The sequence below is a fragment of the Eschscholzia californica genome, unplaced genomic scaffold, assembly GCF_041429995.1.
Source record: "Eschscholzia californica isolate CP2 unplaced genomic scaffold, dmEscCali1.0.p SCAF_5, whole genome shotgun sequence".
NCBI lineage: Eukaryota > Viridiplantae > Streptophyta > Magnoliopsida > Ranunculales > Papaveraceae > Eschscholzia > Eschscholzia californica.
Genome location: NW_028238472.1, coordinates 7,342,030 through 7,357,626, shown reverse-complemented (window position 1 = coordinate 7,357,626; position 15,597 = coordinate 7,342,030). Strand labels below are relative to the sequence as shown.

The following is a 15,597-nucleotide window of genomic DNA, read 5'->3' as shown; positions in this document are numbered from 1 at the left end:
AAAATTACAAATAGAAGGGGGGACTTAAAGCCTGACCCTGATAACGAGAGATCTCATAACGTACCTAAGAATCAAAGTCATCTAAACCTATACGAAGAAATACCATTTACATCTTTGTGGACATAAGATAGAATAGAATTAGGCGCAACACTCCACCAATTAGCAGTTGCCAATGAGCAACCTTCATTTGCTAGCCGGTCAGCAGCAGCATTTCCTTCTCTGTAAATATGTGAGACTCGGAACTCCATCTCTCTAATCCGATCTAAAGTGTTTCTCCAATGGTTCTGCAGACACCAAGGAACTATGGAGGTGTTATTAAGTGCCTGCAGAACTAACATAGAATCACATTCCAGCCAAATCTTCTTCCAACTTCTTGTCCACGCCATATTTACAGCATGTACTACAGCCATCAACTCTGAGTAGACGGAGTTTTGAATACCCAAAGGTATTGCAAAACAACCTAATACAAAACCTCTGTTATTTCTAAATATCCCACCACAACCAGAAACCCCTGGATTACCTCTCGATGAACCATCGGTGTTGACTTTTACCCAGCTGGCTAGAGGCATGTGCCAATCAACTTGAATAATTTGAGGTGTTTTTCTTGGGCGACCTGTCACTTTAAAATAACGAAGAATAGTAATTTCTCTCATTGAATTTTGCATGGAACCGCTAACCAGTGGCCCAGACTCAAAAGTAAGACGACGAATGACCGAGATCGTTTTGGAGATATCCGGAATGGTATTATCAAAGATGCAAGAGTTTCTGGTCTCCCAAATAGTCCAAAAAGTCGAGATTACTGTTGATAAATATAGGCCTTCAACCTGCTCTGAGAAGCCAGCTGTAAAGACTCCCTCAATTAATTCTGAGCCAGTTGAGTGTTTGATATTACGACCAAATACAGAACCGACCCAAGCCTAAAGCTTCGATGCAAATTTACATCCATAAAATAAATGAGATATACTCTCTCTCATCTGACCACAGAGGGAACATCGAGATGCTAAAGAGCAACCCATTTTCATAGGAATGTCTTCAGTCGGAAGGCGATTATGCATAACTCTACATTAGTTGATGTTCTAGTTGTGTTTTCTTGGTTTGTTTGTAGTTTTTTTCGATAGGCTTAATTAAGCTTCACAGGTGTTTGGGGAAGTACCAAAAGATAGAGTAAAAGAATTTAGATGAAGGATGGAATGAAATACATTATACGTCCAAAAGTTTTAAGTTATGTTCCTTCATAATTTTCTTATTTTTATTTCATAGGATAAACATTTTTACCTACAAATGAAAAATAATAGCATGGCCCCGTTGCCTGCTTTGGATAGGGACGATTCTAAATCATTATTAGGTGGTGCCGTTGGAATCCACCGCCAAATCCACCAAAAGATCTCTCCCATCTTGTGCATTAAGCCTCCTTGGATTTTCCTTAAAAAAACCTACTTGGATTTTGGACCACACTAAAATATGATTTTTTTTTTATGAGATTGCACTAAAATATGTTGATACCATTTTTTCTTCTTCACATTTAAAGACATGTTTCACTATAAAATCTTCACATTGAAAAACATTTTTCAGTATATAATTTCTTTTAATCAAGTCTTAGGAAGGGCAGTTTAACAAAAAAAAATCTTAGGAAGGGCATCAAAATAATTTTTGGGATATAAACTTCAACCAATCAATTTTGACTTGGAAGTAATTTTATTTTTAGTCCAAGAATTACCTTGTTTCCTTTTAATCTCCTTAATCCGGACATAGAGACAGATGAGAAGTGGAGATGAATGGAGCTGGCCGATGGGTGCTGTCGGAAGTGGTTCTTTTAGTCTCCTTCATCGGGATGGATGTTGTCGGAAGTGGTTCTTTTAGTCTCTTTCATCGGGACGTAGAGAGCGGTTCTTTTACTCTCTTTCATCGGGACGTAGAGACGGATGAGAAGTGAAGAGAAATGGCGATGGGTGGTTGTAGGAAGTGGTTGTGGTGACCAATAGTTGAAGGCCGTGGGTGGTGCTTTTTATGAGGTTGTTATAGTAGGAGAGTAACAAATTGATTCTTCACAATAAAAAAAAAAAAAAAAAAAAAAAAAAAAGACAAATTGAATCTTGTACTAAAATCTCAAAGTGTTCATGAAAATGTTTTAAGGGAAATGATAGAGTGCCCATCAATTTTGCCCATTAAAATGCCCAACTTTTCTTATTTAGAAATAAAAGCGGTCCCCACCGTAGTCAAACTTTGAAAAACTCTTGTCTTTTAGTGATTCCACATCAGCTGGACAATTTAATGAGCTAAAAACTGGGCACTCTAGCCTCTCCCATGTTTTAAAAGCAACAAAGTTGAATGGGATGAACTAAATAATAAGTAAACATCATTTCCTTGAGGTAGAAAAACCTTGTACAAATATACAAATTTATAATTTAATGCGACCCAAGCCGATCTCCACAATACTTTATCAGAGTGATAAAGGATGATTGTATCTGGTCATTTTAGTCATTGTATCGATAGGTACATTGAATTGCCAAAACCATAACCTTTCATCTTATTAATTAAATACATTCTAATCTCACATTAACCTTAATTACCTATTTTATTAATTGACTCAACTGTTACATTAAACAATTAATGTAGAATTAAGATTCCCAACTGAAATTGTAGAGAGAGAGAGAGAGGTTAATTAATGGTGGTTAACAGTAAGCAATGTTTATACTAGTAGTAATTAAGAAATTAGAACTTACTTATATAATCAAAATATTAAGAGAAACTGCTTACAATTTATATGCAGAAAAATTAGATTAAGGTAATTAAACATAATGTCATTAAAATCAACCTCTACATAATGGAGATCTTTCTTGAATTATTCTAGATGATTTTGGTTGCCCGAAAACTTTGATCGGACTAGGAAAGTACCAACTTTTCCCTTTAAATCTGACATCAGACGCCGGAATTTGATCCCGTTGATCTGAGTAACAAGATATTCCAACTGATCTTGATCTCATCATCATCTTTTTCTTCATAATCATTTCCAAATCATCTACTTTTTCCTTTTCATCTTCATTTTCTTCTTCTTCTTCTGATTTCTCATTCTGATATTCGATTTTCTTCGATTTACGATTCATCTTGAAAATAGACCAAAACGATGAAGATTTACTACTCTGTTTTCTTGATGAAGAAGGAACTTTGATTTCTCTTTCTTGTTCTTCTACTGAAGTAACTTCTTTATCAGAGAATCTAGATCGGATAATCTGAAATGCAGTAGATCTTGACCGTCGAAAAGCTGGTTCATCATGAATTAGATTTGATATTCGACCAATAGATCCAATACCAGTAGTACTACTACTAGATCTATGAAAACCAGATGAGAATGAAGAAGAAGATGATGAAGATGAAGATGAGAATGAAATAGTTGAACAACAACAAGAACAAGGACGAACATTAGCACAATCTGGACAAAGATTAATTAATCTATCTCTTAAACAAGTTGGACAAATTCCAGTTCTTCTATTCTTTGATGGATGTTTACTGCATTTCCAGAGTTCTTCTTCTTCTGTGAAAACCCCCATTTTTTCTCTTACTCTCTCTCTCTCTAAAAACTCTTTAACTTTCTCTCTCTAGAATTTTCTTTTATCTCTTTGCTCCTTGTTTTCTTTCTTCTGGTTTTTTTGGGGCCTTTGTTTCTCTCGGTTTTGGGGTTTGCGGATGGGGTTTAATATAGTGATGATGTTAACTATGGTTAGAGAAGGGACTAGAGTATTTAACTAGAGTTGGCGGTGGAGGGATAGTAAAAGCCTGAACCGGAAGCCATTTGGTGTCCTAGGGATTCCGAAACATTTAGGGGGGGGGGGGGGGGTAGTGGTTGGGGACATTGGGGGACATTTTCATGTCCCCCAATGTCCGTGTTATTGGTTGGGGACATTTGAAATGTCCCCAAATGTCCGTGTTATTGGTTGGAGACATTTCAAATGTCTCCAAATGTCTGCGTTATTCGTTCGGGACACGAAATTAGGGACATTTCAAGACAAATTATCTTTGGGGACATTTGGAGACATTTTAGTGTAAATTTGGAGAGCTTTTGGAGAGAAAATGTCTCTCAAAATATGGAAGACACTTGGGGACATTTGAGTAAGGAAGATAATAAAAATAATTATTATTACCAAATCATATTATAATAATATTATCTTATTATTATATTACTACATTATTGTATTATTATTATTACTATTATTATTATTATTATTACTATTATTATTATTATTATTATTATTATTATTATTATTATTATTATTATTATTATTATTATATATTTGAGTACGGAATGTAATAAAAATAATTAACATTATCAAATCATATTATTACAATATTATCTTATTATTATATTACTATATTATTGTATTATTACATTATATTATATTATATTATATTATATTATATTATATTATATTATATTATATTATATTATATTATATTATATTATATTATATTATATTATATTATATTATATTATATTATATTATATTATATTATATTATATTATATTATATTATATTATATTATTATTATATTATTATTATATTAATATTTAACTATATTAAATAATAAATATTTACCAATTGTCCATCAATGTCCACAGATATCTACAGATGTCTACGAAAGTCGAAAAATATATATTTGGAAATATTAATTAATTTTTTTTATTTCATATGGTAAGACAGTAATAGTATTAAAAATAATAAATATCAACTAAATATCTATCAATGTCCACAGATATTCACGGATGTCTACGAAAGTCGAAAAATATATTTTCAAAGTAGTAGGGCAAATTTATTTCGTATGATTAGACAGCAATGATTACATTAAAATAATAAATGTCTACCAACTGCCATCAATGTCCTCAGATATCCACAGATGTCCACAAAAGTCGAAAAATATATTATTGAAACATGAGTACAAATATATTATTTCATATGGTTTGACAATAATGATAATATTAAAATAATAAATGTCTACCAATTATCCTTCAATGATGAGATAATAATAATAATAATAATAATAATAATAATAATAATATCCACTACACATTTTGTCCATGGATTCAATATATTGAAATGTCCCCAGGACATTTTGTCCATGAACCAAATGTCTTGAAATGTCTCTGAGACATTTTGTCTATGAATCAAATGTCCTGAAATGTCCATAAAGACATTTTGTCTACGGACAAATGTCCCGAAATGTCTTGAAATGTCTCTGGAACATTTTGTCTCTGAGTGTCCTCCAATGTCCTGCACCACTACCCCCCCTTAGTACTTGGTTAAACACTCTTTAGCTCATCTTGGGGTTTTGACGTTTTGTTGTGTATGCCTTGGGGTTTTTGCTCAGTGTAGGGGTGGTTTGCGAGGTTAACTCAAATTTAGCCCAATTTGTGACCAACTCGAAAAATTGACCCCTATATTTGCTAGCAATCCACTTTTGTCTCCAAGGCCATGATTTCGTTAGTTAATTTAACCGTTAGTATTTATTTTATCTTTTGTTTTTCTTTTCAAAATGTGTTCGTCTTATCCTTAATCTTTTTCATCTCGTTGATAAATGTCGTTAGCAGCCAAACGATCGATTGACAATTTATCGGGGGGCCTTTATCGGCGACCTCCAACTTAACTATTTTTGTTATCATTTTCGTCTCTCCTTCACCACCATTGGTTCCACTACCTCTACCACCACTACTATCTTCTCTCTCACTCTTTCTCTTCCCTCCACTCCTCTCACCCTCTCTTTATAAACTTTAGATTGGGGTTTCAGTCATTTGTTTGAACTAAAATCCATTTCGGAGTTTCCAGTGAGAGAAAGGAGAGGAGAAAAAGAGAAGAAATTGTGGTGGTGATGGTGGATAGGTGTGGGAGTTGGGCAAGAAGCCCTGGGCAGCCTCTGCCAATATGTAGACAGTCGAAAAGTCTAGGAGTCTGAGTCTAACAGACAACAGATTCAAATAGAAGCCTTATCAGTTCTAATTTATTGTTGCTGGCACCGGCTACGTGACGAAGTGACCTGCAAAAAAAGAGAGACAGACGACCGTGAAGCCTTTGAACAAAAGGATCATGCCGCCTAAAAACCCTTAGTGTCTCATGGTGAAAAAGAAAGGAGACTTCCTTTAAGTGTTTTCTAACGTAGGCATTGGTTTCATTATAAGTTTTTGATCCACAAAATTAATATTTGTCTTATGCCTTATTAGGCGTGGGGTTGTCCGATTTCGATGACATAAGAGTGGACCACTTGGTACATCTTGAGTTTTGCGAGAGAACCTAATAATTCGAAACCCAGAAACATTGAAAGGGAATGAAGACTTCAACAGATTTTGAACACGCATATTTTTGACAATTATCCATCCCAATCTGCCCCAATGATTTTAATAGACATAAATTTTCAAAGCCGGATGTCTGATAGAGAGTAACCCCACACTCTCAACTAGGCCCCATTCCCACCCCTAGGTATGTTTCAGGGTTGCGGATGACGTATAATTTAGAGGGCCAGTGCAACATTTTAATGGCATTTTTTTTTGTTAAAAAACATATAAGCGAAACAAATTTTTACAAAAAAGTAATAAACAAAAATTAATTAAAACAATTTAAGTACAAAAAAGATTTGAAATCATTAACGAATTGAAACTTATATGTATGATATTGCTAAATGTGACTTAACATTTTTTTCATAGTAAAGTTTCTCTTACTTGTAGACGCTTTCCGTTCTATAAAACGTTTCTTTGGAATTTAAGAAAAGTAAATAATTATAATAAGCACTTAACATATAAATTTTTTTCGCTCGGTTGAAAAGAATTAATAGAAATATCAATTTTTCCCGTGAAAACAATGTATAAATTTTGTAACATAGTTAAAATACTAGTTTTCTTAGAAGATTAAGTTGGCATGTTAGCCATACAAATAAGAATTTAAAGAGTTTTTGTGCTTCTTTTATCTGTTTTAGCTTGTTAAGAGCTTCATACCTAATCTTTGGAAGCACACTCTGTTCACTCGTATGGATGGAGTAATTTCCATGTCCTTTAAAGGGGTAATAGGGTTCATATTCACAGAGATAAAGTAGGTTTCTTTCTGTCCCTTTCATTGTGTGCTGGGCTTAGATTGAAGTATCTGAAAAGGCTACTTTCTAAAGAGAACTATAAAAAGGCCCATATGTCAGGCTTTAGGAGCCTCAATTGTCAATTCTCACCCAACTACTACTACCTCTGTCAGGTGCTGATAAGATTGCACATTATTTTGCCTTCATTACACACGTGTGGGTATAATAGGAACTGTCGTTCACATTAGTCAACTATTAATTTGATGATTAAACAATACATATTGCACGTGGGGAGTTTCATAAGTGATCCTCTTTATTGCCGTCGGCGCCCCACTACATCAAAATTTTGGAAGGGACGTGTGAGTGAAACATGCGCCTTTAGCAATAAACTGTAGCGCCTATAGAGCCTCCCATCATAAATTTCCTCCTGGAAGTTTTAACGAGCTTCAAAAGTTTCTAAGGGATTTTATAGGGAATAACTAAACAAGTTAAAGACTACCTATTTTTACTCAGAACAAGTTGACAAGCATGGATAGAAACAATGTTAAACTTGAAGGTGCTCATCACGCTCCTCTACTTTTTTTCTTCTTTCGACAAAAAATTGATGTTGGAGTTCGGCCAGCAACTCCAACCGAAATTAGGAGTTATGACGAAAACCATTCAGAAGTCAGGAATTATCTAGAAATCAAATAAGGATCAAGAAGTTCTAAGTCAGAAGAAGTCAAAGAGTTCACATTGCTTATGAAATTTCGTCTACTTTCATAATTGAGAATTACAATCTTGAAATGAAGTTGTTGGATCCAATCAATCGTACACCTAACTGGTGGTACTGTTACATTGGTGTAAAATACCTATAAGAAAGTAATCTATCATGGCCTCGATTAAACCACTTTATGCTATCTCGGTTCTGTATGAGTGGACGTTTAATGTTAGACATAACCGCGTAACACTATTGATGTTTCTCTCTCTTCCGTCTAAATTTCACTTGTTTTGATCGTTCTCGTTATTTAAGCTAATTTTGACTTGCTCTTTGGATCTTACCTACCCATGTCTAGGCAGTGACGTCAGACGTGTATAGTGTGGAATGAAATAAATATGTTCATTTGTTAGGTCAAAAGAGCAGTTGAGATCTACTTAAAATTGATGAATACCCAGTTGGTTTTCTTGTATGAATTTGGAATTAACCTCCTTATCTTTCTATTAAGACATCATGCCAGTTATCTACTTTTGTCATAGCATGGTTTTCATTTCTTGTGTAAATATTTTTTTCTTTTCGAAAACCCTTAAAATACTTAGTTAATTATATCGAAGTATTATCTAATATAAAATCGTAGTTATGGGTTGGTTTCGTCCTCTAATTTTAGCTAGAAAGTATTTAGCTGTATCAAAGCTTAGTGGCTATAAAGATCACATCACTGAACTCATACTAATATTGTATTACATTAATGGGGAGTTAGGTTTTGTATCACTATCATGGCATCATGCTATGTTTTTTCTACTAGTAAAACTATCTTGTTAGGTTCAAAATCTAGAATAAGTTTGAAAGTCGGCGAGAAAGGAAGAGATAGAAATTCAAAAAACTAACATCCCAATCAAAGGCGACGTATGATTCGAAAATAGGGGCCAAGTACATCGGGAGCTCGTGATAGAGTAAATATTTTATAACCTTGTTTTCTCAAATATAACTATTTTATAAATTTAGAATAATAATAAAATAACTTAATAAAAGAGTTAATTCCTATATGGCCCCCTACTTTGTGACCAGCTTCCTTTATGGCCCCCTTTTTTTCGTAAATTCAAATATGACCCCTTTTTTTGAGGTAAATGTCCTGAATACCCTTCTTATTAATATTTTCTCAACATATAAAAAAAAAAAAACTTGAATTCCACCTCACTTCCTACTCCCCCACACATATCTCTCCACATCATCTCTCTCTCTCCAACTCACCTCTTTCTCTCTCTCCAACTCATCTCTCTCTCTCTAACTCACCTCTCTCTCTCTCCCAAGTCACTCCTTCTTCTCCGACGGAGGTCGCCGGCCGGAAAACTTTCCGGCCGGCGACCTTAAAAAAAAAAAAAATTTTTTTTTTTTACCTCTTCTCTCTCTCTCTCTCTAGAAACTCCGGCGAAGGGGAAACCCCTTCGCCGGAGAAGGTCTGTTCAAACGAACAGACCTTGAAGGTCTGTTCAAACGAACAGACCTCAAGGTCTGTTAAAAAACGAACAGACCTCAAGGTCTGTTCAAAAACGAACAGACCTCAAGGTCTGTTCAAAACAGACCTTCAGGTCTGTTCAAACGAACAGACCTTGAAGGTCTGTTCAAACGAACAGACCTCAAGGTCTGTTCAAACGAACAGACCTCAAGGTCTGTTCAAACGAACAGACCTCAAGGTCTGTTCACGAACAGACCAGATCTGTTCGTGAACAGATCTGGTCTGTTCGTGAACAGACCTTCAAGGTTTGTTCTCCGGCGAAGGGGAAACCCCTTCGCCGGAGTTTCTAGAGAGAGAGAGAAAAGAGGTAAATTTTTTTTTTTTTTTTTTTTTTAAGGTCGCCGGCCGGAAAATTTTCCGGCCGGCGACCTTTGTCGGAGAAGAAGGAGTGACTTGGAGAGAGAGAGAGAGATGAGTTGGAGAGAGAGAGAGAGATGAGTTGGAGAGAGAGAGAGATGAGTTGGAGAGAGAGAAAGAGAGGTGAGTTGGAGAGAGGTGACGTGGAGAGAGATGAGTGGTGGAGAAGGAAGTGAGGTGGAATTTAGGTTTTGTTGTTTATTTTATTTTGAAAATACATTAATCAGAGGGGTAGTTATGACATTTGTCTGAAAATAGGGGGCTAAATTTGAATTTACGAAAAAAAGGGGGCCATAAAGGAAGCTGGTCACAAAGTAGGGGGCCATATAGGAATTAACTCTTAATAAAATTAGGGGCTCAATTACTAATCTTGAGCTTCCATATAAAGCTCAGGGTTAGGATGTTCCTCCAACAATTTAGAACCATAACACATACAACAATAATACATTATTGAGAAAGAATTGGTCTAAAATTTATTTTGAAACTTAAAATAAGCATAAGTTTTATACTAATTGGTTAAAACTTCCTCTAGGGGAAGCAATAGAAAAACTTGCAAGATCGGTAATTAGTTAAAGTAGGTGGTAAGTAAAAAGGGGCTTCCTTGTCGGCACGGAGAAGAAATAGTAGTGGGCATTTAAGGAAAGAAAAGAAACACATAAAAATTTGACCAAAATTTCAGCTCATTGTATCCGAAAAATTTAATTTTCTTGTTCGGGATTTTAATCGGGGTTGTCACACACTTGTGGAGGTTCAATGGATTTTTGGCATGTCCTCTTCCTCTCTAAAACATCAAATTGTAGCTTTATTCCTCCTATTTAAGAAATTCTCTATTATTTTTCTACTATGCAGAATGGAATTCCAATTTCAAAATCCACTCTTTGATGTATCAATGCCAAATGTAATGACTATTGTTGATCGTAGTCAATTTCCAAAAAAAGAAAAAAATTCAAAATCCACTCCGTCTGGACACCCCCAATAATTATTAGAACCACTAGCTTATTTTCTTTCTCATAAATATCTAATTTTCATTATTGTTCCAACTTTACCTTTATATAAACGATTCATTACATTATAGCTATACTCAAAGCACCATCTCAAACTCAATTGATCTGCATCAGCGAAAACACAAGGAAAATGGAAGGAACATCCTCATCTTTGTCTTCATTCACTTCATCTTCATCGCCCTCGTCTTCGTTCTCTTCATCTTTGTCAACTTCTTCGTCTTTGATATTAGACATTGATCTTGAAGTTAGAGATCCATTCAAGGAGTTAGAGCTTAATATACAAGAGAAGCAACCCATATTTAAGTTACCCTCTTCTCTTAAAGCAACTAATATAAAAGCCTATGAGCCCCAAGTGGTTTCAATTGGGCCATACCATTATGGTAAGCCTCATTTGATGCCAATGGAATTTCATAAGCGAAGAGCAGTTCGACAATTCGTCAAGAGATGTCCGATATCTAACAATAATAACAGTGTCGAGTTCTTTAAGACCAAATTAATGAAGTTAGTGAAAGAACTTAAGGGTTGTTACATGGAACTCGACGAAGAATGGCAAGAAAATGATGAAAGGTTTATTGAGCTTATGGTTCTTGATGGTTGCTTCCTTCTTGAATATTTGTCTATTAAGAATTATAACCCTAACGATTACGCTCGTAGTGATCCTATGTTCAGTTTTGAAGGGAAAATGGTTAACCATAAATATATTATGCAAGACTTGTTGATGGTTGAAAACCAAATTCCTTATTTGGTACTCTCAACTTTGTTGTCCAATGCTCTTCCGGATCAAAAGGTGAGAAACAAAACTATATGGGTATTTTGATGTTTATTTTAAAATTAGGGTGATCTTGATTTGAAGACGGTCTACCAAAACCATCTACTTGAGATGGTCCTTATACAAGGTTTTAATAGAATTCTAGTTATTTCTAGGTTCAACATCGATTAATCGACTGAAAACCCCCCCCCCCCCCGGATCAAAAGGTGAGAAACAAAACTATATGGGTATTTTGATGTTTATTTTAAAATTAGGGTGATCTTGATTTGAAGACGGTCTACCAAAACCATCTACTTGAGATGGTCCTTATACAAGGTTTTAATAGAATTCTAGTTATTTCTAGGTTCAACATCGATTAATCGACTGAAAACCCCCCCCCCCCCCCCTCCCCCCCCCCCCCCCCCCCCCCTCCCCCCAGTGACTCAGTCGGGCGACCGTCTCCTAAGAAGGCAAGGGGCATTTTGGTCTTTTCATCAGAGAAAAAAAAAACAAATACCCCTTGACTTATTCTACACCTAGGCTAGGCCACCTTTTTCACCCAGGGGGTTCTTTCATAATTTTTGTTCTAGGTTTTTCAAAGATGTACTTAACTAGTTGCTTGAGTGTCTAGAAGGAGACCTTTTTCTTGCCATACACTTAATTCTAATTCGCTTAACAGTTGAAACTAATTTTACAGGCATCCAGAGTGCTTTTTTCGCCTTTATATCCTTATATGCTGTACGAAAAAGCCTTTGCTAGGTAGCTGCCGTAGTTGTATATCATATTGGTTGAACACGAACTATTTGTGAAGTAGATAAGTCTCAAGTAACATTTTCTTTACGCCTTGGTGGATCAAACCCAATGGAGTGGTTACCAAATTGGTTTCCAGTCTCTGGGTCTCGGGTTTGAAAGATAGATACATATATTACCTTTTCAGAAACCGTTATGACTTAACCCAACTATGAGTTAACCCGAAGTGATCTGATTATCCAAAAAGTTGACATGTTTAATTGTGGGGTATTTAGCGATACCCCCTCATCCCTAATGCCCAATTAGAGATGCCCCTTTTTTAATTGGATATTAGGGATGCCCCCTTTTTTGGTACTTAAAAGTACAAAACTACCCTTGTTTTTTTTTGTTTGATATCTTATACCTCTTCGATGTTATGTTTATCAATTTATTTTTCGTTTCTCATAATTTTTTTTTTCTTATCCATCTTTTTTTATTTACCAACAACATTTATCGAAAATTTAAAATTGATAAATCAGAACGACCGACATATTGTATTTTCTTTTCTTCTCTTTCATATCATTACGACCGACATAACATTCTAACTTTGGTCTTCTCGTGAACTTTTCTATCTAGTTTGTAAATTCACGACTAACATAATATTCTAATTTTGCCCGTTCTAAGAATTTCGAAATCTCATTTGCAAGTTCATTGAGTAATTTCACTTTAATTTTTTTTACTTTTTGTTCGATTCATAATCTCAATTTCCATTTGTATTTTTTGAATGATACGAGTTATAATTAATAAAAAGAACAATAAATATCAAGAGGTCTTCTTCAAATGGGTAACGTACATCAATTTTATCGTAAAACAAAAAACAAATGGAAAGTTAAATTTTTTCTTAGAATTTAAGATTTTTATTTCGAATTGTTGTGATTTATCAATTTTTTTAAATTTTTGATAAATTTTGTTAGTAAATTAAAAAAGATAGATACGAGAAAAAAATTATGAGAAACAAAAATAAGTTGATAAACATAACATCGAAGAGATAAAAGATATCGAAGAAAAAAAAGAAACAATAAGAACAAGGGTAGTTTTGTACTTTTAAGTACAAAAAAAAGAGGTATTCCTAATATCCAATTAAAAAAGGGGGCATCCCTAGTTGGACATTAGGGATGAGGGGGTATCGCTAAATACCCCTTTAATTGTTGTACATTATCTGCGCAACGTACATGAATGCTTATCGGAGACTTAGCCCGCCTACGAGTTATCTCGAAATATGATTATCCGAAGAATTGACATGTTTAATTGTGGTACGTTATCTGCAGAACGTACATGAATACTTATCGGAGATGATGTGGTGTCATAACGAAAGCATTGGGCGACGTCACATTTTAGATATTAGAATGGAAGGACTACTAGAAGCACCAAATATAGAGCTAAACACCATGACTTCTTTTTCAAGATACTCAGCTTCAGAACTTTATATGTTTGGTATTCAATTCAAAAGAGTTCATGGCTTCAAGAACATAAAGTTTGATAGTAAAAAAGCAATCCTCTATCTTTCTCCATTCGTAATTGAACCTAACTATGTCAATTCTTACCTAAATATGAGAGCTTTTGAGTTTTGGGTAAGTAAAGATTTGAAGTTTCATGCTTATATTCATCTTTTCAAAACCCTAGTTCAATCTGTGAAAGATGTTAAGATGCTAAAATCCAAAGGGATTATTGTCACAACTTCATGCAGTGATGAAGTTATTCTTGAAGCTATTATGGTTCTTTCCAAGGATTTAGTGTTACTTGATAGAATTTCTTGCAAATCTTTTATGGTTCGAGAAAAGATCCATAAGTATTGCAAGCGAAGAACCGTTCGATGTCGAAGAATGTATAGGATTTGGATTTCCAAACTCTATGAGAACTATTTCAGTAATCCTTGGACTATAATATCTCTAACGGCTGCTTCTTGTCTATTGGTTCTTACTGTGGTTCAAACCATTTATACTGTTCTTTCTTATAAGCACAACAAAGGTTAAGAGATAAAGGACTTCATGTCATTTTTCTACTTTTTTTTTGTTATAATGTAGTAATTTAGATCTATTTGTGTGTTTTTCAACTAATTCTCCTTGTAAACTTGAGAGGAATCGAACTGGCAGCATATTGAGAATGATCCGAAGGCTTGGTTATGGTCTCCAACGCAAAATTTTTAAAAAAATATATATTAATCCTATGTGTCAAATTTCAGTTGAGCTTTCCATTCCTAAGTGTTAAGGTGACTAACAAGCAACCAACAAAAATAGTAATATAAAGTAAACAATCACACAGAACACAAGATACTTTTGTGGTTCAGTTTATTAGACCCACTCCAAGACAAACAATATCACGATGGTTTCCACTACGAATGAAGGACAAGTTACATTGATATTTGTAGGGTCAATTTATTTAGCTCAATAGATTCCCTATCCCCACCACCTCACTGCCTCTCGTTCTAATTCAGAAAATACATGTACACCCCTTACATTGATAACCGAGCTTATAAGACCAGGACAAACATAAGGTTGCAATTTATAATGGGTTGAATATTGACCCCCATATTCAAGACACTTTTCTTTACCTTGACTTGAATATACAATAGTCCTTCACACGATATCAATACCTATCACCATCGTCACAGTTGCTCTATAAGGGCTTTCCCTTCAAAGGGCTTCAATATCTGCAGATCTCTATCAAGTCTTAGCAATGCTTAAACTTGAAAGTAGTTAATGTCTTGGTTAATATATTAACTGAATTTTCTTTTGTAAGTATCTTCTTCATTGTGATCTTTCCCTCTTCTGTAACATATTTGATAAAATGATACTTGACATCAATGTATATAGTTGTATCGTGATAAATTTGATTTCTGATAAAATGAATCGCGTTGTAGTTATACTAGTAGATATTTGCCATCTCTTGCCTTAAACTCAAATCACCAACCAAATCCCTTAACCATATGCTCCATTGTCTGCCTTTGTCGCTCCCATGTATTTTGCGGTTCTACCTCACTTGTAGACAATGCAACATTGCTCTAAAAGCGGTTTCGCTGGTCGCAAATCGGTTTGGATATCCAATCATATTCAAGACATTTCCAACACTAAGAGCATCTACAATGGACATTCTAACTCTAAACTTAGAGCGCCACTTAGAAAAATCCTTCTCCAAAAGAACTCTCTATTAGATAGTTCTTGCTGTCGTAGAGGCATTTATCATAAAAACTCTCAAGAGAGACCCTCTAATTTTAGAGTCCTTAGAGTATCCCCAATGCAAAACTCAATCTTAGAAATTTGGAGTGCCACATAAGATTTTTTGAGTTTTTTTATTAAATCATCTCCAATGCAGAACTCAACTAAGAGCATCTCCAATGCAAAACTCAACTAAGAGCATCTCCAATGCAAAACTCAAAAAAAAATCTCTATTCATCATATGTGTCAAGTTCCAATTGAGATTCTCACTCCTACGTGGC

At 34.7% G+C, this 15,597-nt stretch overlaps 2 protein-coding genes across 2 annotated transcripts; one reads left to right on the top strand and one right to left on the bottom strand.

Moving 5' to 3' along the window:
* Positions 1–2,704: 2,704 nt before the first annotated feature.
* LOC147536697 (uncharacterized) lies at positions 2,705–3,657 on the bottom strand. Its single transcript, XM_086644336.1, has one exon. The coding sequence runs from the start codon at positions 3,546–3,548 to the stop codon at positions 2,811–2,813; it is 738 nt and encodes a 245-aa protein (XP_086500462.1). The 5' UTR covers positions 3,549–3,657; the 3' UTR covers positions 2,705–2,810.
* A 6,920-nt stretch (positions 3,658–10,577) lies between these two features.
* Positions 10,578–14,347, top strand: LOC147536696 (UPF0481 protein At3g47200-like). Its single transcript, XM_086644123.1, has 2 exons — positions 10,578–11,411; positions 13,430–14,347. The coding sequence occupies exons 1-2, from the start codon at positions 10,755–10,757 to the stop codon at positions 14,132–14,134; spliced, it is 1,362 nt and encodes a 453-aa protein (XP_086500249.1). The 5' UTR covers positions 10,578–10,754; the 3' UTR covers positions 14,135–14,347.
* Positions 14,348–15,597: the final 1,250 nt, after the last annotated feature.